This window comes from Oenanthe melanoleuca, chromosome Z (genome assembly GCF_029582105.1).
Source record: "Oenanthe melanoleuca isolate GR-GAL-2019-014 chromosome Z, OMel1.0, whole genome shotgun sequence".
Lineage (NCBI taxonomy): Eukaryota > Metazoa > Chordata > Aves > Passeriformes > Muscicapidae > Oenanthe > Oenanthe melanoleuca.
Window position 1 is genome coordinate 20,676,627 of NC_079362.1, and position 19,633 is coordinate 20,696,259.

The window sequence follows — 19,633 nt, forward strand, 5'->3', positions numbered from 1 at the left end:
AAAAGAAGAGATCGGTTAAAGGAGATTCCTCTCAGAAAAAACTTCTAGAATCAGACTGTTTCATTTCACTCCTGACCTTATTTTCCCTTATGATGGGCAGTTTCAAAGACCAGGAAATCATCTCATTTGTCAGATTGATAGACAGGGTATTGGAGAGTAATGTATTTTGTATGTTATGCACAGATTGAATGCTTGATTTTGTTTGACTGAAGTAGCCTGGTTTAGATCTAAATAATGCAGGTGGTCATGACTCTAGCAGTATTACAGGTTGAAGGTTCTAGTGATTTATTGCAATGGTTTATAGAAGATCCAAATACATGAAGCATGCAATGTAAAATGGATTATAGTAGCTGGTAAGTTCTGAAGATATTTAATCTACATAGGGTGATAAAATATAACTCATAATTTTCTGTCTTAGTCATTTTAAGAAAAGTGAGATCCTTTGGTCTCACTGTAAGATACAGCTCTGATTTATTTGTTATCTCGTTCGTTCCATCCCTGTCCAGTTTTTCAAATACTCTTAAAAGGTTTAAACACCACAACTTGAAAAACATTTTCAAGTGTCTTATCAAATTATCCCTGTTATCTTAGTCAGGACTTTCCTGTTTGTCTTCAGATGTCTCCAGGCACCTATACTTTTTCATTGCCATACATTGTTATGTATGTTCAACTTGACCGACATACTGTTGTTCTCACTAAGAACTCTTTAATGCAGTTTGCATCTTTTGTATGGTTGGGTTTTTTTTTAAACTTCCTATTTTGTAATTATTTTACAAGTGGATTACAAGCATTAATGATAATAGTATAGGGCTAGATTTTGAGACTAAATTTTGTGTGACATAAAGTGGAATTCTTTGGAGAAGTGTAAGGGGTTTGCTATGCGCTTACAACATGCCATATTAAATGGAATTCAGCTTTCTTCTACTCCATGTAACTTCTAAAAATGAAATTCTGTTTATCTTAGTTTTGCTATTAAAGAAGTACTTGTAATGATAAGCTTTCCTAGCTGATCATCTGAGAAAATATGGCTATAATTGAAAATACTTGATGACCTTTAGCTGAGGAACAGCTATATATCTACTGCTGCTGAAAGAATGGTATTCTAAAAGCTGAAAAAGGAAATTAAGCAAAGTTGTTATTCAGAACAGAGGATAGGATATGTGATAAGAGCTGCCTGGACAACCATACTGTTCTATGACAATGTCTGTTTTCAGATAGCTTTCTATTGTGCTAGATGTCAATGAAGATCCCAAAATAGGATTCATATGTAAATATATCAGGGCTGATAATTCTTTTATTTGGAAAAATCCACATTTCCAAATGAGATAATTCTTAAACAATCAGCAGCTGCGATTATTTTCATAATGTCTTTCTATATAGCTGACTAGCATACTAAAAGGGAAATTGCTCAGGTACATCTCTATCAAGATTATGTATAGCTGTCTTGTCCTTGGTTCAGGCTGCCTGTCAGATGGAAATTTAGAAAAGTTATTTGGCTTTGCAGTCTGCATGTAACAGTGTTCCCAACAGTTAAAGAAGCTTTCATCTCTCTAGCTAAGAAGCCATGTCTTGGGGTTTGGCAGCATATGCATATCTCACTTGATGTTTGTATTTATTGAATCTTCAAGTGTTTCATTTAGTTTGTTCTTTCTTTTCATGACAGAACACTATTGATAAAATTTTCTTGGTTCTGCTGTTCGTAAGAGGGTGTTAGATTAAATAATTTGGTGAAACTGTAGAGTATTTCTATTTCATGATTCCTCCCTCCAATTTGCTCTAGATCTGGTCGATGCTTTCAAACCAGAATATGTTGCTCCTTTAGTAGTTTGGCTTTGTCATGAGAGCTGTGCTGAAAATGGCAGTCTGTTTGAGGTAATTTTTTTATTTTTCCTTTCTTTTCTCTCCTTCCCTCCTTTTGCTCCTTCCCCCAAAATCAGTTGTTTTGTTTTGTCCAGACTTAAAGCTTTTTCTGAAACTAAATTACTATGTGTGAACTACACACCCACCATAGACGGAAGAAATCTGGTTGTACAGCATTTGACAGGTACTTAGGGCAGTAGCAGTCTTACAAAGTTCTGTTCTGTGCTCAAAATGCTAACAATTTGATTGTTGCAATTCTTAGTGTACTCTTTTAAGGTTGAAAAGATACCAAAATTCAAAAGATATTTTTCTTCTCAAAATCATTCAAACATAGAAAGTAGCTTTCAGGAAGGAGTAATTATTTAATTATGATATTCATTATAGGTATTGGCATCAAACTGCTAACTCATATATTGAGTGGAAACTGTTTTATGTTGATCACATTCAGATGCTTAACTAAACTGTTAAATACAACCAGCAGTAGTTCAGAAATTCTTAATATATTGAGTTTGTTCTGGAGTGTAGTTTTATTTCCCAACATTAGTAAAGCTTTGCTTTGTGACATGTTGTAAGCTGATGACATTCTTTTTTTCTTGGCAGGTGGGAGCTGGGTGGATTGGAAAATGTAAGTACTTTATGTTGCAGGCTTGATCTGGTTTTTGGAATTGACATCAAACACTGTGCAACTTTTCTTTAGACTTAACCTGTATACTCAAGAAATTTTTTTCACAGGCAAGAAGATGAATAAAAGCCTAGGGTTCTGAGGAAACTGCTTGTATTCACTAAAAGTGAAAAATTTAACTTCATGTGGGAAAAACTGGTAACTTAGGTTTGTGCATTGTTATGCATTTGAACAGTAACTGAAAATCTGCCTTAGTAACTTTTGGATCCTGGGCATGATTTGAAATAGAATTTGTAGTGCTAAGTATACTGTATAAGTATATTCCTACCTTTTCTTGATAGCTTTAATTTTTCATGGCATAAAAGTATGCTGAGAAGCAGGCTTTTTTTTTTTTTTTAAATTTATTTCATCCTTTTTCATTGCTTTCCACCTTTACTTATGCTTCTATTAAAATACTTGTGTATAAGCATGTTGAGGCAATTAGTCTTAAGTAATCAGTAGGTATGCTGCCCATGTATTTTCCTTAGTGGTTCCAGTAATTAGCTAAAATATTAATGTAAAGAAAACTTGCAGGCAGTACTGAGCCCTTATGAGAAGAAAAAATACTCAGTATATGAGATGACTTGTTTCCTAGATTCATTGAACCTAGTACACGCATTGTTTTCATAAACTGTACAACTTTTCAGCCTACATGAGTATCATCAGTGGGTTGAAAGTAGAACAATTAATTCAGGAGGTAATTCTGCTTTCTGATAATTATTTTTTTCAAACTTGATAACCATTTTGTCCATTTCTAACTACAGTTGTTCTGTGTAACTGGAATAATGTTTCCAGTAAGTGTGGTATACAGATTAAAAGAAGCAGGGCAGCAGCACAAAATGTCTTGTTGCCCTTCACAAGCAGTTAGGTTTTAATACAGTTGAAAATCTGCACTTAGATCAAGAGTGTTTTTCATCGTTCATTTTTCATTGTTGTAATGGCTATTGTTGAAGTTACTGAAATGAAACCAAGTTGTTAATGAGGGACCAGTATGGCCTAATTCATTGCCTTCTGCTAATTAATGGCAAACCCAACATGACTGATTAAGTATTAGAATTACAGTCCAGAGGTGTGTATCCTTAAGGAACTAATTTCACATTGTCCTAACCAGTTTCTCTCAGGTTACATTACTGAAATACAACTTCAGAGACCATTTAGAGGTGCTGGCTACTGGTATTAAGGTTCTTTTATTGGTAACGAGTGGTTTTCACTTTTCCCTTTTCAGGAGATTCCTAAGCATTAATAGTCGAAGTTGTGTCAGAAGAGAAAGCCTGTAGATACATACTAGCTACAACTTTTCAGTAGACAGAATCCTAAAACTAGAATTTCTGAAGAGAGTAAGTCTTTTGTAGCTTCAGTGAAGCTTCAAACTGGTGCTATTCCCTTTCTGAATGCAAGTTAAGGCAGTAAGCCCTTTCAGTTCAGCTAGAAGTTATACTGGTGAGTTACGTTGGAGTACTTAAAACATTTCCTTACTGTACCGTCTTGAAGGTGGTGGCCTGAAAGTTATCTAAAGAAATGAAAAGCTTTGTTTGTTACTGAAACTCTCCTGATGTTTCCCATTAGTGCGCTGGGAGCGATCCTTGGGTGCCATTGTCAGAGGAAAGAATCAGCCAATGACACCTGAAGCAGTGAGAGATAAATGGGAGAAGGTGTGTGACTTTGATAATGCCAGCAAACCCAGAACCATCCAAGGTAAGGGAGACTTTTAAATTGAGGCCATTCAGCCTGGGGAAGGGAATGTTTCTGGGAAACCTTAGTGTAGCCTTTCAATACATTATGGAGGCCTCTGAGAAGTATGGAAAGATGGGACAAATGTATACTGCTGCAATAGGACAAGAGGTAATGGTTTTAAACTAAAAGAGGATCAATTTAGGTTAGATGTAAGAGGGAAGATTTTTACAGTGAGGGTGGTGAAACACTGGCATAAGTTGTCCAGAGAGGTGGTAGATGCCCCATGCCTGGAAATATTCAAGATCTGGTCAGCAAACTGATTTACTTGAAGATGTCTCTACTTGGGAGTTGCTTGGGGGTTCGACTAGCTCACCTCTACAGGTCCCTTCTAACCCAAACTATGCTTTGATTCTATTTATGTGGATAGCTTGGGTAAGCAAAGCTTAGAAGATAAGGGTTTCTTTCAAATATTTGCTGAAACTTCAAAATCTACAGAACTAGTGAATTTTCTTGTAAATGTGTTACATTAATAATTTACTGTTTTAGTATGGTCAGATCTTTTTAAAGCAACTGCTGTGTTCTTACCTATAACATTGACATGATTTATTTTAACAATTTCTAGAGAAGTGACATCATTGTAATTGTAAGCATGAATCAGACTCATGACAGTATTTTATTTGATTGCACCTACACGTAGACAGCATAGTGTAATAGAGAGATGGTGTTTTCTTTTCTGTCTTGGAATCCTGGTTTTTGGTGAACATTTCACTACCAAAAAGCTCTGGTTAAGTCATAGGATATATGACAGCAAGGAAGTTCTTATTCTGCCTGATGTTCTTAGGTCACATCACCCCCTTGGCTGGTGACCAGAATGATTTTCTCTTTCAATAGTTTGTTTACTTTTCTGGTTCCTTGTCAGCATTTAAGAGTGCAGGGCAGAAGGGAAAAAAGCATCCTTATGTACAATGTCAGTTGAATTTCAAACATACTTTAATGCACAGTAGATGTTTAAGCTGTTGGTTCTGGAATTCATTAGGACATTTTGTTAAAAACCTTTGAAGATACATTTTTAGATGCCTATACCAAAACCAGAATAGTACATGCTTTGCCCTTTTCCTTTTTTTTGCACGTTGGGGAATGTAACCATCCAAACAGTAGTTCTAGGTCACCAGACTGATCTTTGGCTTACAGATACCCTGTTTCCAAATGTATGCAGGTTTATACATGCTCTCTGTTTTGCTGTGGAATGGTATTTATAACAACATAATTCCAGCTTTATCGCTTCTGATCTGTTCTAGGACCTATCACATGTACTATATTACTTTCATGTGTTGCTAGCAGAAAAACTGTAGGTGCAGATTTCGTCTCAAAGTTGCTTCAACATTATATGTAGTATTTCACATCTCCCTGTTGATGCTATGAGGAAAAGAGCCTGAAGATTTTTGACTTCAAGTAAAAGTGCTTGCAATACAATATGGCAGGTATCTACAATCAGGAAATCATAAATATTACATTGGCATGACTCCATGCCTTAGCTTTTGTTTTGTTATGAACTTAGTCAAGATACAGCTTTTTCCTTCCAGTGCCATGAAGCCACAGATACTGAATAAAAACTTCTGCATTAATTGTTGTATTGTATATTTGTGAGAATCAGCATAAGGGTTGAGGAAAATTCTCATTAGCTAAGGAGATATTTTTGTTCCAGTAGAAGTTTCTCCTACTGTCAAATTCTCCACTTTATTGCTTGAAGGTATTTGACTGTGAAATAAAGGAAACTAATTAGAGTACTTGCATTAAAAATTAAAAGTTACAATACCTAACATCTGCAGGTTAAAACTCTTTCTGCAGATTTCCTTAGTTTGAATAATATGATGTTGTGAAGAGCATTTGTGTACTAGCATTTCATGCAGTAGGAAAAAGAGCCAAAAAGCAATTGGATAAAATACTTGCTTTTACACTAGTAGAAAATCATGTAATCCAAGATTCTAATCTTGTTTCTTGTTTTAGCAATACTGATTATAGAGGCTTGACTTTATGACTTTGTATTCTGTACATAAAACAGAAAGACCAAATTAAGTGTGATGAGTGTGTGGTGCAGGGTGCAGTAGGTCACAGTTGCACCATGCACTCATGTTGGTGTGTTTTATTCCTTGCCTTTATGGCATACTGCTTGCTCTCGTGTCATTGTCTAATTCTTCCTGTTGTAGAAAGGGAATCAGACTGTGTTGTGGTAGAGGCAGAGGACAGCCATCCCTTTTATTGCACAAGTTAGTGTGTTGTTCCATTACCTAGGGAAGCAGAATTTATTGTGTCTGTGACCTGTGTGAGGCACTCTGTCTCAAGCTTCAGTTGGGAAAAAGTGAGGCAGCTTCAGCTAAAGGTCTGTGATTGGTTCTTAGACATTTTTGTGCATTTTTAATTCTTGTAGAGACTATCTATTTACAGAAAACAGTTTTATTTTTCTCATTGTCAGACTTCTGGCACGTCTTATAATTTATCTCTGACAAAGAGCAAATTAATGTAAAGCACATCAAAGATGTGTGTGTATATATGTATGCACACTTTGTGTGTATATGATGGAGAAGTGTTCCAGCTTCAGTGTCAGCTTTCCTTATATGTATTTAAAAAAGGTTTAAACACTTGTGCTATTTCATCTGTTGTTAAGGGGTATGGTTCATGTGCAATGTCCCGTTACTGGTAAATGAATACATTTGGAAAGAAACACCCTTTGTTGTGACTGTTTTCAACCTTTGTTCTCCAGTTTAATCTTTTCCTTCTATCTGCTAATGATTTGCTGTATAATAGCAGGCCATTTTGAAGTGGTGAACATTTAAGGCTTTAGAGTTCCCTTATAGTACAACAATTAAAAAAATAACCATATACCAATGATAAAATAGTTGTGTTAAATAAGAAGTTTCCTACTGGTTTTGTTTTTGCCAGAATTATGCTCTTTGGTATAATTGTATATTTCTTGGGTCTTAAAAGAGAGTTGGAAAGAAGGTTGGGAATTATGATCCTATCCTGTCAGCTTCAACTCCGTGTGTGGGAAAGTTATGGAGAACAGGCAGGTGATTTGACACAGCCGTTACAGATTCACTAAGGTGAGAACTGTCTGACTAACCTAATGGCCTTCTATGATGGAGTGACTCCATCAGTGAGTAAGGGAAGGCCTGTGAATATCATGTGTCTGAGCTTGCCTAAGGCCTTTGACACAGCCCCCCCATAACTTTTGTCTAAATTTCTGAGATATGGATGTGACGGATGGAGTGGAGGAGGTGTTGGTTGGATGGTCAGTGTCTCAATGTCCGTGTGGAGATCAGTGATGAATGGTGTCCCACAGGGCCATGTATTGTGGACAGTACTGTGTAATAGTTTAATCAGTGATATAGGTAAGGGATTGAGTGCATCCTTTGCAAACTTGCTGAGTGGTGCATGACACAGCTGAGGGATGGGATTCCAGTGGGACCTGGATAAGCTTGAGGAATGAACCCATGGGAGCCTCATGAGCTTCAGCTATGCCAGGTGTGAGGTGTTGCATCTAGGTTGACGCAAGCCCCGGTTATCAATGCGGGATGAAGGCATCAGAAATGTACCTGTGGAGAAATACTTGGAGATGCTGCTGGATGAAAAGTTGGATAAAAGCTGGCAATGTGTGCCTGCAGCCCAGAAGGTCAATTGTATCCCGTGGTACATCAAAAGAAGTATCTCCGGCAGGTTGTGGGAGGTGATTCTGCCCCCAGAGGTCTCCTCTCCACTTGGAATATGACATCCAACTCTGCAGTCTTCAACACAGGGAAGACATAGACATTGGAGCAAGGCAAGAGAAAGGCCACAAAAATGATCAGAAAGGATGGAACTCCTTTTCTAAAGGAAAAGGTGTTGGGTTTGCTCAGTCTGGAGAAGAGAAGGCTTCAGTGACACCTTTTTGTAGTCTTTCAGTATTAACTTTTTGGCAGGGCCTGTTGCTAGAGGGCAAGAGGTAATGGCTTTAAACTAAGGGTTGATTTAGATGAGCTGTAAGGAAGACGTTTTTTACAAAGAGGATGGTTAAATGCTCAACAGGCTTTTCACAGACTGGTAGTAGATGCCCCATCCTGTAAACGTTCAAGGTTAGGTTGATGGGGCTCTGAGGTAGCTGGTCTAGTTGAAGAGGTATCTGATCATTACAGGGGAGTTGGACTAGCTGGCCTCTAAGGGTCCCCTCCAACCCAAACTATTCTATGACTCTGTGATCTCCTTCACGTACAGCCAGACACTAGCCAGCTCACCAATTTTATAGTCCACTCATGTCACACCTTCTGGAAGAAAGAGTCCTTGAAAATGAGATTGTAGTATTCTGTGTCGTTAATAATTTACAGGTTACCTTTATACTGTTGGTCTTAATTATGACAAATTATTTTGTCAAAAATGCATGTGGTTAATCTTTGTCTCTCCATTAAAAGTGATCTTTATATTCCAGCGTGTAAGTAGTTTGTAGCCATGCTAAGTTGCAGAAACATTCAAGTTTGCTTGGAGGTCAAACCTGTCTTCTCCCGTGAAGATTTTAAAGCAATGTGAGACCTTCCTTTGATTCATGCAGAAGAAGCAGAAACAGTTTGTAACTTCTCCCAATAGCTCTATATTGCTTTCCTTTTATTCATTTAATGAGTGAACAAAGGGATAAAAGAGAGAGCCTTTTAAAAGGTCCTTGTAAATTACAAATCTTGTTTTGCGCATTTTCACATTACGTAAATGTCATAACTTCATATCATATTGTGACAAAGCTTGTATCCAAAAAGTAAGCTTGCCTTTGGCAGAAGAGGTGAGAGCATATGTTTATTTCTTAGATGTTCCTTTTCTTCATGAGATTCAGGCCACAAACAAATGTTAGGATGGTTCTGGCAGTGAGGTGGTAAGCAAAAGATAGTTAAGGAAAACAGGATTCTGCAAGAGGGCATGCAGTTCACCTTGGATACACTTTAGAGTAGTCCTGTGTGGCAGAGCAACATTGTATTAATGCAAGCAGCAATGCAAGTCGATGTGGGCGCAGGGATTTTGAAGTGGAGGGGAGTGACTGTGAGTTAAGTAATGATTTTGCACTCCTCTGATTTAAACACTAATGCTGACCATGGGTTTATGTTCAGAATCACAAACAGGATAGGACTGCTGTGGAATGCATCTCAAGCTGCTTTACTTTCCAGCATCAGTCTCATTACATGGTTGGGACAGTGGGAAGATGCCAGCAGCTCACTTCCTCAGCAGCAGCTGCAGGATGTGATGTTAGAACGCACTTTGAAAGTTTTTTGGCTAATCACAAAAAGCAAAAGCACATTGACAGTAGTTCTATCCAACCACTATAACGAAACAATGCTTATTTTGAATACAATACCTGCTTGTAAGCCTTAAAATACAATGCACAGAGCTCCAATATTAAGCTTCAACCTTCCTAATATCTTGCCAGATATACTTTTCTGCAGCTTAGGGAGTTATTCTAGCCAAGCATTAATACACAGACAGTTGTTTCATTTTTTCTTTGCTTTCTACATCTCATATGATTTTTCTGCTGACAGATCTTATAGCTACTGCTTAGCTCCAATTGCAGTCCTGCTATTTCTGAGGCCTGTTTTATTGCAGGTTACCCAAAACCCTCTGATTTTAAGGATTCCACAAAACACATTTTTATTTCTCTGTGCAAGATTCTCATCACCTTTTGTTTGATTCTTTCTAATGTTTAGTATTGATTTTAGCCCTATTAATCTTCAAGGAACAATCTGTTCTTGATGACCTGCCTTTACTATAGCTGAATTCAGCCATGCATCATCTCATTTATAATTTTGTCATTGTTCAGTTTCAGACTTACTTTCTTTTCTGTCTGTCTGTCTGATTCAGGAAAGAGGGTAACAGTCAGGAAGTTAGATCTGTTACTTATATTGCAAATAGTTTTCATGATAAGAAAATCATTAGTAACTTTCAGATATATGCTTCTCAGACAGATGAAACATATAGTACTCATGATCTTCTCTTTAACACACTGAAATAGGTGTTGTGGTTGATGGTGGGTGCAGAGCTCATGGAACCTGTGTAGAAATCACTTTTCCTCTACTTTTGTGTGGATGCTTGTAAAATGCAGCACCATGCTTAATTGTAGTATTTAAAGATGAACTGTGAAATACCAGCTATGTCTCATTTGCTGGTTGTTATGTGTGTTGTGTGTCTGTAACTAGAGTGTGTCATGTATGGTTATGTAAAAGTGTTATTTTTCAATTCCTTTCTCTAGAGTCCATAAGTGTATTGAGTGATGCTCTGAGTCAGATAGAATCTCAAGGGAATGTTTCTATGAATTCAACAAGCTCTGGATCAGTGGTCTCTTCTTCTGTTGACACGGTAAGTACATCTGTCTACCAGATGCACTCAAATCTGAGTGAAAACCTTCAGCAGAGACACTTGTGTTGCTGCCTAGCTTGTCTGCATAAAGAAGGCTTGCCATGTGCAAAAAGAAAGATGAGGTTTAAACTTTCAAGTGAGGAAGCAGAATGAAAAACATCTCCAGACTCCAGTCTCTATTTTTCCTGTTGATAATAGGAAAACTTATGGCTGAATAGACTGGATAATGCAGAATCTAAGTGCTTGCAAGTTCTGTTAAGCTTCTTTGATTAGAGTATTATTCAGAAAAGCAGCAGAGCTTGGGTGTTGTTGGACAGTAATTTTGCTCTGGCTCCTTCTCTATAGATAATTTTTCCTCGTTTTAATCTTATTATTTTGTTAATTATTTCAGTTGTGGTTTGTGCTAGAAAAAATCTTATGCACTGCTGAGAGGTCAGCTGCATGACGTTACACCATTTATTTGTGAGGTAGATTTCTTGAAGCAAGGTATAATGGCTTGCATTTGGGTAGCTTGTATTGCAATGAATACATTAATATTTTATGGTATATTTATTACTCATACTTTATGTGAAAACGTGACTGTAAAGAAAATGCTCAAGTGCCAGGTTTGATAGATTCTTCTATAGGCAGATTACAGAAAGAATGCAAGTTCAATATTAACTGGTTTTGATTTTTATTTTATGCTAACATTTTAGTTTTGATTTTTATTTTGTACTTTTTTCCAGACAAGCATTGTTGGCCGTGAATTGGGTACCAATGTGTATAAATACACTCACTTGGAGCCTATTCTATATGCACTTGGTGTGGGAATGTCAACTAAAGATCCAGACCACCTAAAATTTCTCTTTGAAGGAAGTGAAGAATTCTGCTGTTTACCCAGTTTTGGAGTAATTCCTGCTCAGACGTCAATGTTTGATGGTGTTCCTTCTCTTTCAGGACTAAATATAGATCTTGCAAGGGTATGGAAAAGTACAGTAGCTAATTTAGCTTGTGTGCCATATAACTGAAATATGACTCAATTAGTATTTTTGTAATATTGTTAAGTGCCTTTTGGTCTAGAAGAGAAAAATTCGGTGGTTTGTATTCTTACATCCTAAGAAACTACTAATTTACTTCACGTGTATAATGTGTCTTCCTATGATGAGATGTATGACGAATTTGATATTCAATTTTACTTTGTGTTCACTACAATTTTTTTAAACCATAAAAGCTTAAAACTTTATTTGAAAACATTTCGGGGATGAAGTTAGAAAAACAAAATAATAGAACTTGGGGTTTTTAAGTTTTGTTTCCTCTGAACACTTTCTAAAATAGCAGTGTATTGACTTGGGGGACAAAGTAATCTATTGATTGCTGTTACAGCACTGTCTTTCTGTACGTAGATGCTGCATGGTGAGCAATATCTGGAGCTTTATAAACCATTACCAACCTCAGGTCAGTCCTTCTGTGTTGCTGATTTGTGTTTCACTGTGACAACAGTTCCTGTAGCCATGTTGTAAATGGAAATAGGGAAGCTTTGCAAACTGTAGTACTGCATATCCTTTTTACAATGAGTGGGGGAGAAGAGAGGTAAGCTGTTGGGTTCTTGAAGGAATTCTGAAACCATTTTTGAGATCAGGTTTTTTTAGACCTCAGTATACTAAATATACTTAGTAAAATACGCATAATCTTTGATAAAATAAGAAAATATGCTACATACCTATGGATTATTAATCTAATTTGATACTAATTGCCAGAACTTTAAAATATTTCAGTAAGGTAGTATCATAAAACTTTTGGGGTATTTACTGAAGAATTCTTCAACATTGATTTTATCTGTGTGCCTGTAAGAGGACAAGACTTAAATTATGCATGTAAAAAAATGGACATCCTAATTACTTTTCTTCCTGTCAGAATTCTTAAGGTATTAGTTACTGCAGTAGCAAATTCTTCTCAGAGATGGCTAAGTTTTCCCAGATTACAGCATCTGAGAGTTGCATGTTACATTAATTCAGAATATGCATGTGCCTGGATTTCTTCATTAGTAGTTTTTAAAAATTAAGTTTTTGAGAGTGTGGCAAAAAGAAAAAATTTGCAAGCCACAAATAAATGGCAGAATTTCTTATTGAAACAAAAAAGAGATACCTGAAAATTACATTTACTACGAAGAAGTATGATTAGTAATGGATTGCCAGAACTTCATAAAGGTTTTTGGTTTTGCATTTTGTAGGCTGATTTTAAACAGTTGGTGTCTCTAAAGCGGTAACCTCTACGACAAACTTCAGGGACCCTGTGCCCAGGCTCTGAGCTTCTCTTCTCTAGGACTGGGGTTTTCCTCAGCCTTCCTGAAATCTGTGGACAATCCTTAAATGATTGGAGTTATCTTTGAACATAGCAATGCATTTTGAGTCTAAAAAGTGATGTGTTTAGCTCTGAATACATGAACTATAGCAAAATTCAATTTAAAAAAAACAAAACCAGAAGTTATAAAAATACCCCAACTGAAACAACACTCGGATCTTCAAACCAGGATTTGCAAAGATTCCCAGACACTGTTATAGTCAGGATTATTGTAATTAATATGACTATTACAATGCTGCTGCTGCATTGTCTAATAATAATAATAATAATAATAATAATAATAATAATAATAATAATAATAATAATAATAATAATAACAACAGCATATTATAATGATAGTAAATAAGATAGTAAAGAAGTGTAAAGAGCTAACTTCCATACCTATGACTATCTGTGAGCTTCATTCCTGAAGCAAAACCTTACAATGTGTACATGTTCTTTTCTTACAGGAGAATTGACTTCAGTTGCAACTGTTGCTGATCTTCTGGACAAAGGATCAGGAGCAGTCTTGCTAATAGATGGTAAAATAGTTTATGGCTTTTGATGGAGGTGCAATTGTATTTATTAGGCTTCATTTTTTAACTAGCTGTACCAATAACTGCCAGCCCTTCCACTGAGAAGACTTTTAGCTTATTAAATCAGTGAGATGTGGCTGTGTAATTGTTCTTGGTCAGTTAACCTATTGAAATAGAAACACATTCTTCCTGTGAAGGTAGAACAATGCATCATGCAAACTGACCAAATGTAATTGTTCTTGGTAGTTAGCATACTGAAATAAGAGCACTTTATTCCTGTGTGGTTAGAATAATGCAGTATGCAAACTGATCCAAGTTGTTAAAAGTAATAATACTTTTTCCTGCTTGAAGGCAGTGAGTTTATATTCAGCCACCCCACAGTAAGGTGTGTGTGTCTGCATGTTTGCATGGATCTTATGGGCGGTTTTGCAAAGGTTAATCATATAGTTGTGTTGTGTAGACTCATCTGCAAAGCATTGATCTTTAACAGCATGTCCTGCATTCCTTTTTTATGTCTACATTATTTTAATCTAAACAAAACCCGTTTTCTTCCTCTTGTGTTCAAGTTAGAGAATGAGAATGTCTTCAGAAATTACTAACCTGTAGTTTTCAGAATCTTACTCTCATTAGATGTGGTTATACCAAGGTGCTTTAGGAAGCTGGAGAGCAAGACTAGGTTTATAGGCTGTGAATCTCTAAACACTGTTGACCTTTTTTTCCTCCAGTGGAAAAATTGTAAAAGATATTTATTTATTTATTATCCAGATAAAATTGTACAAGGTGTTTATTGACCATTCCTCATAGCTGTGTTTTGCTTTCATACTAGGCTAATATGAAGCCTGTCTATTCCTGTAACATGCAAAAGTTCTTTTTGTGAGCAGAGTCTCAGTGGTTTGTAAATTTCTTCCAGAACTGTAAATGAACATTATTAACAAAACAGTGCTGTGAATTCCAGTCTAAGGTGTAAAGGAGTGAAATAGGTATGAACTGAAATAGGAAGCTGAATCTCAGTTCAGTGTAAGAAGTCTAGCTTGTTCAATAGAAAAAGCACGTGACCTAAACTCTGAGGTCTTCTCATAGAAGGTGCTAATACCACTTTTTGTATGAGTTCATAATCTACTTTACACACTGGGTGTTCTCAATAGCTTTCAATACATCATATTTTATTGTATAGTTCTGTATTTAAATAAGTTGTTAATACAATCTCAGATGCTGAAAGAAATCTAATTTCAGTTCTGTGTTGTCAGATATTTTTAGCATCTTGAATGTCGTCACCATTTTGATAGCTCATTTTTTAAATTTAATGCTTTAATATAGATAAAGTTCATTATGTTATTTGAAACAGATCATTAGTCTTCTCTACTAGGGAAATGACTTGCAACAGGACAGTGTGAAAGTGTGACCTCTGTCCCCTGAGTTGTTACAATGAGCTTTGTCATGTTTCCATGTCTCTTGTAACAGCACATGATGGTTTTATGAAAAAGGAGATTGAAGACAATATATGACCTTCCTCTTCTTTGTCTTTCAGTGAATACCTATTGTGGAAAGGACCTAGTGTGTTACAACCAGTTCTCTTTGTTTTTTATTGGAGCTGGAAGATTTGGTGGAAAACGAACATCAGAAAAGGCCAAGGTAAATCCCCACATACCCATATTTAAAAAAAACTCCAAACACATAATGACTTCTGTCAACACTGGAAGAAAAACATTTTCTATATGAGCTAGGAAGTATAAACTAGCATTTAAGCAGTGTGGCTGTGCAAACTCAGGTGGAATTTAAATGCTTCTGTTCACTGCAGAGTCTGAGTGGAAAGGTACTGTTTGGGACTTGGGAAACCAGTGGTTTCGTTTTGAGAGTTAAGGAGAGAAGTGGGTTGATAAGCATTACACAGATGAGATATTCCTACACTGAAATATTTGAAATGGTAGAATATCCTAATGGAAAGCAGTATTGGGGTAGAAGTTGCAGTTTCTAGAGATGATTTCTAGCTGTAGCTCTTTTTAAATCTGTGCTTGCATGGAAGAGGCTTGCTAAGCATAAAGAGGAAAAGAGAAGTAGTGTTATAGTTTGGAGCTGCACTTTTCTGTTTTCAGAGCAAGTAGCAGACATTGTCACATGAACACAGAGTGTGTATGTGGAAATGCTTGAAGTAGCTACTTGGGTACCTGACATTGTCCCCTTTCATGCTGTCTTTGAGGGCAGTGGCAGCTGCATGTTACTGTGAACTAGAGCCCTGAGGCACTAGAGTCAGTAATAAACAGTTGAATAGAGGCCATGTTAAACTCAGTGTTTTTGAACATTTATAATGAAGTACCTAAGTTTCGAGTATCTGAAATGCTGTAGGTGATGTTCTTTGGGATTTTTGCATGTAAACTTACAAGTTTTTTTACTTCAATCTGTATCAATTATATGGAAGTTTTACCATATATAAACTTTACAAATCGGGTGCTGTAATGCCTGCTGCTTCAGAGACCCTCTGAGTAGTATAAAAAATTCACAGGAAATTGTTCCAGACAGTTTATTGAGGTCTTTGATGGAACCCTCAATTCTTCTGTAATCAGATTTTGTAAGGTGTGCACATGAAAAACATTGTGGTTCAAGGCTAACCTACGGTTGTGATGTCAGTGAGTCCAGTTTAGTGCTTTGGCTAGTTTAAGCAACTGCAATTTCTAAACTCTACTTAGTGAAGTGTGAGAACGTTCTATACATGATTTTACACTTTAAAATATGAAGAATACCTCTTTCAGGCAGCTCCTTCCCGTAAAAAACAAATCCCCAAATGTAGTCTCATTAAGACAGCACAATAATAACAGCAGTTTCAACAGAGGCATTGGCATGCAAGAGGCCAGTTTTCTGTGGTGAATTTTCCTGCTTTTTCCTTGCAGACCTTCCCAGTTAAAGAGTTTCATCCACCTCTATGCAAAAAGAAATCCCAAGCTGAGCATACACATGTTGTAGTGTGTCTTTTTGTCACTTAACACTTTTGTTGTATTTGAAAAGGGTATTTGAAGTTGAGGAACAAATTTCCAAGTTGAGGTCTGTGGTGAGCAACATATTGTGTAAACATGACTCATGTCATATGTGTCTTCTTTAGTTGAGGGTTTCTTGACCTGTGGGTAGGGGGGTTTCATTGAGTATTCACATGTTGGCTAGTTTTAATGGCTAAGTAGGTCCTGTAAACCAGCTGGAAATAGATTGGCAAGTTATGCTTGTTTTGAAAGCATGTTTAGGTAAGGTTCTTGTTATCAAGCTGATTGTGTGGGTCCACTGTGGTTCTCAGAAGTGACAAGAGGAGTGCTGCTGTCAAGTCTTCCACCCAGAAGTGGTCTTGCTCTGTGTTAGTAAACAGGGAAGAGCCTTTGCTTTTTTTAGACATGAAACTACACAGCTCTTGGTTTCTTATTATTTTTCTTTTCTTTGGTAACGATCTTGCATAAATTAAGTAAAATAACTACAGGTGAGAATCAGTTTGCTTCCTTTCATTTTAGAGCTTATGCCACTTTTTGGGCTTTTTTGTGTTTTGAAAACACAAGGAGTAGAGAAAAAAAGATTTCAGCTACTTTAATAGCTTGAATTGGTTATGACTTACTTTATGTTTGTCATGATCTAGGATGTTCTCTGTGAACCTTTTGGTAAGATTTATGTCTTCAAAACTGAACTGTGAAGCTGTACAGCAGCTTTTTTGCAGTAATGTGGGGCTTATTATGCAGCATGTAATCGCAAAAACAAAGGTAAAAGAAAGATTTGTAAAACAGAAAGGTGCTGGAAGCATGTAAAGGTGAAAAGTAATGAAACATAATCCACAGGTCAGGTAGTAAATAATTTTGTTCTTCATTGTCCCTTTAAAAGTATTATTTTAAAAGTTTTGCTTTTGTTTCTGTGTTCCAAAACATTTTAATATTCTGTGAGACAATTATTTTTTCTGTGTGAATAATTCTTGCTTGGCTTTTTTTGGATAATTTGGAAGAAATGTTATCAAACTCATTAGGCAAATCATGTAACTGTAGGCAGGATCTGATGCCTCAGAATCACAATCTTTATAAGGCTAACCTTGATAAGAGACATTTTCAGGAATGAACATCTTTATTTGTCCATAAACGTAGAAAGGATAGGAGGAAGCTTACCAAATGGTAAATATTGTGGTTTTTAGTATGTAACTGACATATTCTGGAATTAGGTATGGATAAAAGATTTTTGCTTTGAAATATTAATAATATTATTACTTTTGCTTTAGCCAACAGCAGTTCCACCCAAGAGACCCCCTGATGCTGTAATTTCTGATGTTACATCAGTTGATCAGGTAAAGCCTTGTATTCTTTAGGTGTTTTGTTTGGAGAGAGGAGTGTTAAATGATGTTAACTAATAGTTCAAGTTTTCTGATATACCTCAGGTGTTTATACTTGTTTATTTATGTTTATGTATGTGTGTATATATGTGTGTGTGTGTGTGTGTGAGAGTGTATATATAAAGCTAAAATTTCTTCTAGCTTATGACACTGTGTTCAGTGTACTGTGTAAAACATTCTTTTCTTAAGGCTGATGAAATATTATAGTTGCTTATTACAAATTTTTCATAGAACAAGGAGATGAATGTTTGTATTCTGTTGTACTTTTGAAAAAAAGGTTCAGGCTTCTTGAAATTTACACTGCATGGTGAAAACAAACACATTGTGGCAAAAGGAAAAAAAAGTGCTTGTGACACAGTTTTGAAAAAGTTAAAATTGTGTAGTAAGAGGAGTCAAGGGAAACCTGAAATACTGACAGACACCTGTCCAGGTAGGTTTCTATTTGTCCACATTCCCACTGGTTCACAGGCATTGTTCTCCCCATACAGAAACCTGTACAAAGATATATAACCTCCTTTCAATGTAAACATGCGGGTGTCAGACGAGAGGAAGGTCTGGCACTATCAATGTTAGGACACTGTAGTATTTCCAAAAGAAGCTTATCCGTGGCAGGTGGCTGTAGCTTTTGGAGATGGAATTAAAATGTTGAGTATTAACAGAACTGTGGCAATTGCAATGTCTGCTGAGCATCTCTCTGATAATATAGGGAGTAATTAAGTCTCATCCAGCTGATTCTTGAACCTGAAGTCCAAGTTACCCTTACCCACTTCAAGTGGGAAAAAGAGCCAAGATCAGCATTTTTGTTTATGTCACTGATTTAGGCTGCATCCTAAAATTCACAGAATTGGTCTGGGAGGTACAGGTGTCTAATTCTTCTTAATAGGCTTCATTGAAAATTGGCAAGGTGCACAAGGAGCAGGGAATGATGTGGAAGTACTTTTCTCCTGGCAGTGGCTAAATGTAGTGGAAGGTGCTTTCTAGTAGCCTTTATTAGACGAGATACAACATCTCTAAAGGTCCAGTAGTTAAAAGTATTTATTTTGAATGATGGAAGGATTCTCCACTGCATGATTATATTAGAATTGATTCCAGACTCATCAGTTTTCACATGGTATTTATGATTGCCTTGTTCATATGGTAATTTTAGTTTCTGAGCCTTAAACCCTTATGTCCAGAATTGTTACTATACATAAAATGCTCAAAGTTCATGAGATAAAATATAGTAATGACAGTATAATGCAGAAGTTGGGAAACTTGCTATTGCAGAATTGATTCTTGGAAATAAAAGAAGTAGGAGAGAGTAGCCACTTCTTGTTTTTTTTTTAAGATTTATTCTGACAGGTGAATATATAAAGAGAATTATTCTCTAGCTGGAAGTCAGAGGAGCCACAGCCAGTGGACTTTAATAATCACAAGAAGGCTTCTGTGTGTAATTATTCAGTAGCATTTGTGTTTGAGTGATAATGACAGGAGAGGGAAATGTGTAGCACTCAGGAACTTTATATACAGATACAGACTTCTAACTCTGCTGCAGTGTTTTTTTTTCCAAGAGGAAGAATGTTGCAGAACAGATGAAGCACTGCTTAGTGAGGAGGATACTGGAATGGAGGGCTAAATAACTGTTTCTGCCCATCACTGTGTGTTCAGCAGAAGAGAGAGTACAGCCACCTACAGTTCCTGGAAAAATGTTTTGTGCTATGTGACTGTTGACATAACAAAGTAATCCTTTTGGCTGGTGGTATCAAAGACTATTAGCAGGAGGTATAATATATGTTTATCCCTCTCAGATCTGTACCCATTTCTGAGAAGTTCTTTAAATTCCAGCCAGTGCTTAAGAATGAATTGCAGTATCATGATGTAAGCTACTTAAGCTAC

The 19,633-nt window shown here is 36.5% G+C and overlaps 1 protein-coding gene across 3 annotated transcripts in view; it reads left to right on the forward strand.

The window, feature by feature from the left end:
• The window catches only part of HSD17B4 (hydroxysteroid 17-beta dehydrogenase 4), a 62,125-nt gene that overhangs the window by 13,479 nt on the left and 29,013 nt on the right, over nt 1-19,633 (forward strand). For all 3 annotated transcript variants that reach the window (XM_056514069.1, XM_056514070.1, XM_056514071.1), the window contains 9 exons: nt 1,781-1,872; nt 2,461-2,485; nt 4,088-4,216; nt 10,452-10,558; nt 11,284-11,517; nt 11,941-11,992; nt 13,348-13,419; nt 14,942-15,045; nt 17,648-17,713. In XM_056514069.1, coding sequence (XP_056370044.1) covers nt 1,781-1,872; nt 2,461-2,485; nt 4,088-4,216; nt 10,452-10,558; nt 11,284-11,517; nt 11,941-11,992; nt 13,348-13,419; nt 14,942-15,045; nt 17,648-17,713 — 881 coding nt within the window. The remainder of the gene's footprint in view (nt 1-1,780; nt 1,873-2,460; nt 2,486-4,087; nt 4,217-10,451; nt 10,559-11,283; nt 11,518-11,940; nt 11,993-13,347; nt 13,420-14,941; nt 15,046-17,647; nt 17,714-19,633) is intronic.